This window comes from Lasioglossum baleicum, unplaced genomic scaffold, assembly GCF_051020765.1.
Source record: "Lasioglossum baleicum unplaced genomic scaffold, iyLasBale1 scaffold0933, whole genome shotgun sequence".
NCBI classification, from domain to species: domain Eukaryota; kingdom Metazoa; phylum Arthropoda; class Insecta; order Hymenoptera; family Halictidae; genus Lasioglossum; species Lasioglossum baleicum.
This window is the reverse complement of record NW_027469992.1, coordinates 1,754-10,196: the sequence shown is the minus strand read 5'-3', so window position 1 is coordinate 10,196 and position 8,443 is coordinate 1,754. Positions and strand designations below refer to the sequence as shown.

The window sequence follows — 8,443 nt, the reverse complement described above, 5'->3', positions numbered from 1 at the left end:
TATCCTTGTTTCCTTTTAAATATCCATTTTAATTGATTTTCCTACTTTCCTATATTTGCATTTTACGTATTTCAATACACTTGGATACAATTTCTTTTAGCATCACGTATGCTTATTTATTTTTAAAATAACTAATTTTTTTAAATACATTAAAGATATATTTTTTCTAAATAATAAATAAAAAGTAATAAAAGGTGATAAAATTTGTAAATAACTATGTAATTGACGTTAAATTCACATTTATTAAATTCTGATGTACAAATAACAAAATATCATATTCCAATAACATGTATTATATCTTTGTTTATAACTTGTATATAATTATTGAAGTTCGGTATAATAATGATAAATGACATGATGTTAAACACATTTTGCAATTGTACATGCATTCCTTGAATAATGATATAAAAAGGAAAACATGTAAATATTACACATCAATAAGAAAAATTAATAATATTTCAATTTTTTCATCACGGTTTATCATTATTTCATCATATTAAGTGGGAATATTAAACCGTAAAAAATTTGTACCTAGTTACTATTAGACATCAGCAAGTTCCAATTTGTGAACTTTTTAGGCAAGGTATGTTGACAAATTCTTATTATATTACTATATTGATATTGAAGATGGATGTACATGTCCCATAATGATTAGTTACATAAAAAATTTAAGTTACAAATTGTATATTATCTAGACACTCATAAAAAAACACGAAAAAAAAAAAAAACTGTTTTTGAAAAAATAACAATCAATGTATTTTTTAAATGTGACTGACCCATTTAATTTACAATTTTTTAGGATTAATATAGACATGAAATAAGATCGTGTACAAATTAACGTATTTTTATATGAAACTCGTTTCACACGAGACTTCAAAATTAAATTCTATATACACTCAGATGTTGAAATTTGTATATACTGTACTTCAGTCGATTGAAAGCTCACAGTAAATAACTGTTTCAGTGTGTTTTATAGTCTTCTTTGATAGTGGAAAATTAATATTATCACTACTGAAAGCTCACAGAAATTGAGCAGCACAAACAATTGCGCGTGGTCATACAACGCTAACAAACTATTGGAAATATGCACCAGGATTTTTAAACTAATCACCAAATCTTCCGACCTAATGTATATAAAGAATTTTTGGTTTGCTCACATTTCCTTATTTTTCAAACTCTTACGCACCAAGGCCCAAAATGCCTTAGGTTTTAAATTATTCTGAACTGCTGTAAACTTCCAACCCATATGATCACCACAATGTTTACATGTTGCCACAATCCAAGCATATCTACCATAACATAAACTTATGTATAAAATAATTTATTATAGAAAATAAAAGAAGCGTAAAAATAATTCTTACCCTGGAAACCATGTGTAATTTATTGATGGTGGATCTTCACTTAGCGTAAGTCCTTGCGCGTGATATAAAGTAACAGTTTCATGTATAATTCCAGAAGGATTACAATAGGTACCCTGTGGACCTTCCTTACTCATTGGAAATATATGTGATTGTCTCCCAATGTAGGAATCACAATTACAACAAACAAATATTTTGTCCTACACGATAAGAAATTAAAAAATAAAAAATAAAATTAAAATCTGATTATATTTATAAAGTTTTAATAAGAATTGTTAATTTTACATACTTCTACAAGATATTTAACTTCTCTTTGTAATCTTGAAATTGCACAATCATAATTTAGTAAGACGATTCGTTCATCATCGTCTATAAATAAGTTTTGGGCAACCCAAAATGACAAATATACAGGATGTTCTGGTATGTTACTTCCCTCTTAAATTGAGTAAATAATTTTTAAGAGTTTAATAATTTAAATAACTTAAAAACCAAAATAATGTACAGTACATACTGCTTTCGATAAATTGCAAACGTTGCCGTATTTTTAATGAAAGTCGTAAAGGATCATATTGCCTGTACACCCAAGCAGGCCAAGTAGTAACCGCAGCATCTAAATTTTCTACTTTTTCTTGTTTCTTAAAATCATCATCATTTTCTGGATGTATTCGTAAGTGATCTAACGAAGCTAAACGTTCATCCAAAAATGGTGGTCCAAGCGTTACTTCTGGTAAAACTTTTACATGGGCTGATATTCTACCATAACCCTATATATATAAAAATTAATACGTTAATAATTTATTTCACAATTTTTCTTCAGAAATATTGCTTTAATGAAAGAAATTGTTTGTTAGATTCGTAAATTTATTAACTTATATACTATTATTAGCTACTGTATTATAAATTTAAAAATATATTATATATTAAAACCTACGTGAACTATAACTTTCAGGATCTTAAATCTTTGTCTACCTTTAGCTTTCAAACGGAAACCTTGTCCAGGATCATACATGCACTCATAAATCTCTGCAGTTGTGCCTATTGGTACCATTCTATCATGTCCCAAATATACAACACCAAATGTTCTATCACTTTCAATACATGTTTTTATCATATCAATAGTTTGCGAATCAAATACTGTCATTGGTAATGTCTGTCCAGGAAATAACATTACAGACTGTTTTACCAATAGTGGCAAATTTAAATAAAGCCAATCACCCAATATTGTTCTTCCTCTAAGTTCTTCCAAGTTATGTCCTAAATACTAATAAAACATTTACATATGATTAAAAATTGATTAAATACCGTTGAATGAATTCAGACTATATGCTCAAAACATTTTTGTTTATAAGAAAAACAATTGTACAAAATATTTATCATCATAATAAAATTCCATAAGATAATGGAAATACAATGCTTCCTTTGTGTCACATATAAGGATATAAATAAGCGTTTCACACAAATGTATAAACATTTATTGAAAACTTACAGAATGCGTTGCTGGTAATGTCAAATCAAATGTGCTTTCAGTAGACACAGATGATTCATCTGTATTTTCTTCTGAATAATCTTCCTCTGCATTATATTGTCTATTTTCTGGACATTCTATAAAACAAGTGCTTTAATCTTTTCCTATAATTCTTTATTATAAAAAAGTACATATGTACACAAGAAACCTAAAGTAAGTTACAAAGATAATATGATAATATAATAATATAATGGTACTAAATTTATTGCATAGAAATAATATATTTGTAAAATTATAAATATTTGTTGGACATGATTTATATTTTATAAATAATTCAGATGGAAAATTTGTACAATCTTGGAACAATATGTGAAAAATTTTATACATAACCTATAATTTTTTAAAAAGAATTTCACACGTTTAAATATAAATCACATAAAAAGATATACCTAATTCACTGTGTGTTTCGTCATCATCTACGTTGGCGTCCATTGTCATCTACGTATTCCTCCGAACGTTTAAGATCTTAAAAATTGTAAATAATCAGTACCTTTCTTTCCACAAACGTCAAACACGATAAGCCCTCTATCTACAACTCACGTATTTACGTAAAATGCACTTTACAGTTTTCATGAATCGAACTTCATTTAGAATGTAAGTTCATACGTTATTTACTTGAAATTTAAGTTGGAAATGATACTTTAAATCCAGTTTGCCCACTAAGTAGCTTATTAATAAAATAATTACCCTTTAAGAAAATCGAAAACATTTTGTTTATAAGCAAGCATTAAGCTCACTTTACATGTAAAATTTAAAACACAAAGTATACATTATGCATTACACTCAACAGAGTATAACAACATTGAAATAAATACGTGAGCTACAGTTCCTAATTAAATATGTATAACCGGAGTCGGACATTATTCGAATAACAATTCGGATAGAATTTTCCAATTGGGATATTGGGTTGAAATCTTGGAAAATATGGTTTGCCATTAATTTTCTAGTAGTGAAGAACCTAGGACTAATGAAACCTAAAACAAAGATGTGCAGTGATGTCCAACGTTACAGGGGGTGCAAATAAAAAGATACTCGCGACTACAGCCTAGATTACAAGATTCCAAAAGGTAGCTTTTAGAGGTTAGACTCTAACGAGTCCTGTGAGTACTGCGTAGCTCTTAGCTTGGCATCGTTTGTCAAAGATGAAATTATTATATTAACCCGAAATTTACGAAATAAAATTTATTCAGACGAATATTGAAACACATCTTTGACAAACGATGCCAATTACCAGGTCTCACCACGTGGAGGTGGCTACGCAAACGAGACCCGTACCTAAAGAAAATAGAAAAATGTAATACAAAATAAAACACAAATTAAAATTTCACAAAATAAATTACAAAATAAATTACGAAATAAATTACAAAATAAATTACAAAATAAATTACAAAATAAATTACAAAACAAATTACAAAGAGAAATACAGAATAAATTAGAAAATAAAATACAAAGTAAATAATAGAACTATAAAGGGGATCCCCTAAGATTATCCTAGAACAAACAAAAGTATATTTCATTTGGAAATAAGGGAGGGAAATGAAGCTACTGACACGTTAGTAAAATAATCGTGTCTAACAAAAGATTATTCGAGTCGGTAAGCTAGTTTTAAAACTCTACTGCCGTAACACTACTCATAGCCATTATCGACTGTATATCAAAAACCGCGAGCAGTTGTGAAAAATTCGCGACGCGACCCGACGAACACGCGAGCGCTATGCAATCTCGTGCTCCAGCGCCCTCTTCGTACCGATTCGCCCTCTTCCTTGCATCGACTTACACTGACGCGGCTTACACGCTTCATTACTGCATCGTCGAACCGAATGCTACAACGACATACCGACGAAGACCTTTGGAACCGGCCCCAGGAAGTATGAACGCCTCTGCGGCAAAGGGTAGAACACCGAAGTGATCATCCAATGACGACTGACGGAGGACCCCTCCCAGAACCGGCCCGCCGGATAATCGACAGCATGCCGCGGCAACACCAGAACGACAACGCAGCTTTGAAGACGTTGCGCGACAGAAGCGATACATGGTTGAGTTTGAATCGACATACGAACGAAGTACGACTTACGAAACAGGAGATTGCTTAGCGATAATTTACGGCCGCGAAATGAGCGAAGTGGGTAGCGAAAAGAAAAGAAAAAAAACGCGGAAACCCTTCTTTCCAAATGAAACACGTAATATTAGTAGTGGAAGGGGAGGGGGAGAAAAATATATTAAATACAAGAAATACAATCGGCGGACCTAACCTGTAACAAATTAAATCTGCACACGCATCCCACCATGTCCAACCATGACCCTCCACGTCCCACGTTGCCCCGTGCGGGGGGGTAAATAACGTGGTACTCGCAATTCCAGCCTAGCTTTCAAGGTACCAGAAGGTAGCCCATTGGAAGTTAGACTGGATTGCGAGTACTGCGTAGCTCTTAGCTTGGCATCGTTTGTCAAAGATGAAATTATTATATTAACCCGAAATTTACGAAATAAAATTTATTCAGACGAATATTGAAACACATCTTTGACAAACGATGCCAATTACCAGGTCTCACCACGTGGAGGTGGCTACGCAAACGAGACCCGTACCTAAAAAAAATAGAAAAATGTAATACAAAATAAAACACAAATTAAAATTTCACAAAATAAATTACGAAATAAATTACAAAATAAATTACAAAATAAATTACAAAATAAATTACAAAATAAATTACAAAATAAATTACAAAATAAATTACAAAATAAATTACAAAGTAAATTACAAAATAAATTACAAAATAAATTACAAAATAAATTACAAAGTAAATTACAAAGTAAATTACAAAGTAAATTACAAATTAAATTACAAATTAAATTACAAAATAAATTACAAAATAAATTACAAAATAAATTACAAAATAAATTACAAAATAAATTACAAAATAAATTACAAAATAAATTACAAAATAAATTACAAAACAAATTACAAAATAAATTACAAAATAAATTACAAAACAAATTACAAAGAGAAATACAGAATAAATTAGAAAATAAAATACAAAGTAAATAATAAAACTATAAAGGGGATCCCCTAAGATTATCCTAGAACAAACAAATGTATGTTTCATTTGGAAATAAGGAGGGAAATGAAGCTACTGACACGTTAGTAAAATAATCGTGTCTAACAAAAGATTATTCGAGTCGGTAAGCTAGTTTTAAAACTCTACTGCCGTAACACTACTCATAGCCATTATCGACTGTACATCAAAAACCGCGAGCAGTTGTGAAAAATTCGCGACGCGACCCGACGAACACGCGAGCACTATGCAATCTCGTGCTCCAGCGCCCTCTTCGTACCGATTCGCCCTCTTCCTTGCATCGACTTACACTGACGCGACTTACACGCTTCATTACTGCATCGTCGAACCGAATGCTACAACGACATACCGACGAAGACCTTTGGAACCGGCCCCAGGAAGTATGAACGCCTCTGCGGCAAAGGGTAGAACACCGAAGTGATCATCCAATGACGACTGACGGAGGACCCCTCCCAGAAACCGGCCCGCCGGATAATCGACAGCATGCCGCGGCAACACCAGAACGACAACGCAGCTTTGAAGACGTTGCGCGACAGAAGCGATACATGGTTGAGTTTGAATCGATATACGAACGAAGTGCGACTTACGAAACAGGAGATTGCTTAGCGATAATTTACGGCCGCGAAATGAGCGAAGTGGGTAGCGAAAAGAAAAGAAAAAGAACGCGGAAACCCTTCTTTCCAAATGAAACACGAAATATTAGTAGTGGAAGAGGGAGAAAAAAATATATTAAATACAAGAAATACAATCGGCGGACCTAACCTGTAAGAAATTAAACCTGCACACGCATCCCACCATGTCCAACCATGTCTCTCCATGTCCAACCATGACCCGCCATGTCCAACCATGACCCTCCATGTCCAACCATGACCCTCCACGTCCCACGTTGCCCCGTGCGGGGGGGTAAATAACGTGGTACTCGCAATTCCAGCCTAGCTTTCAGGGTACCAGAAGGTAGCCCATTGGAAGCTAGACTGGACTGCGAGTACTGCGTAGCTCTTAGCTTGGCATCGTTGTCAAAGATGAAATTATTATATTAACCCGAAATTTACGAAATAAAATTTATTCAGACGAATATTGAAACACATCTTTGACAAACGATGCCAATTACCAGGTCTCACCACGTGGAGGTGGCTACGCAATCGAGACCCGTACCTGAAAACAACAGAAAAATATAATACAAAGCATGGTACAAAACGTAATAGAATATATAATACAATATAAGCGGGGAAATAAATTTCAATGTAAATTACAAAATATAGTATGCCTTACATCGGTAACAGAGGAAATGCAATTAATTATGCGGTGGAAATAAAAGTTGAGAGATAGGATTGATAGTTACATTGGATTACTCTTATATGAAATAAGAGAATCCTTTCTTAATACGCCACGCGTGTTGCCTCTTATGGCGCTTTAGATGTCGTAACAATAGTATTTTAATAATAGTATTTTATTTATTATATTATTTATTTAATAATACTATTATTTTATTGTATTTTATTATATTTTATTTTTATAAAAATAAAAATAAATTTTTATATTTTATTTTTTTATTATTTTTTAAATGTCATATCAAAAGGCGATAAAGGTTTAATTCCTGATCGCAATGTATCGAATTTCGAGGAACTTTGGTGAACCCTCGAATACAATGTGCAGAGTATGCACAGTAATATTACACAAATGTGGATAAATGAAAAGTTCCTTCGAGTTGTAACGAAGCAAAGTAGCGAGCATAGTGACAAAAATAGGATTCGAAATAATATAAAAGATACTAATCTAAGAATTGGAAATATTTTCAACCTAGATTCTAATACGCGACGTACAAGAAAGCCCTATTCTGATCCAACGAATAAATCACAGAAATATATATATATATATAACGAGTGCTATTGTACACTAGTACATTAGCACTCGTGGTCAATATATTCAATACGAAAATAATAAAATACAACCAGTTACCCGTGCCGGTTCGGACCATTCGTCCTACGACATGATGGGTAACCAGAGGAATTGTAAACATGCGACTTACCGATCGTTGATCACTTCTTCGTATCAAAGCAGCTCTGGATTGATTGTCGCCTTCGTCCTGGCATCAGCGTCGCTCGGTCCACCTCTTGGCACGTCGTTAATCCAGCGATGTCAATATTTCTTCGATCCTCTTCCTTTTTTCCAACACTTTCACAATGCACTCGCGATATCGCGTACACTACCGTACTTGCTTCGACCGGTACCGAGTAAAAAAAATCGCGCGTACAATCCTTCGAACGTATACGATTTAGTAAAGGTATGGTAATAATTTAATATAACTGTTAGAAAAATATTTAATGTCCACGAACACGAGCGAAATTAAAATATAAGACGTAAACTATTTATACAAGTATTAATGAAATAATCATAAATAAAATTAGTATGAATTATTAAAAGAATAATTATAACATTAAAAATAAATAAATAAAATAAGTTATTAAATGTTGAACAATAAATAA

General features: G+C 32.4%; 1 protein-coding gene across 1 annotated transcript; it reads right to left on the bottom strand.

Annotated features, from left to right (window-relative positions):
- Window positions 1-1,153: 1,153 nt before the first annotated feature.
- On the bottom strand, window positions 1,154-3,321 carry LOC143220403 (protein cereblon-like). Its single transcript, XM_076446059.1, has 7 exons — window positions 3,273-3,321; window positions 2,845-2,960; window positions 2,290-2,619; window positions 1,870-2,122; window positions 1,648-1,793; window positions 1,362-1,558; window positions 1,154-1,289 (listed from the first exon to the last, which is right to left on the bottom strand). Exons 1-7 carry the CDS (start codon window positions 3,319-3,321, stop codon window positions 1,154-1,156), a joined length of 1,227 nt encoding a protein of 408 aa, XP_076302174.1.
- Window positions 3,322-8,443: the final 5,122 nt, after the last annotated feature.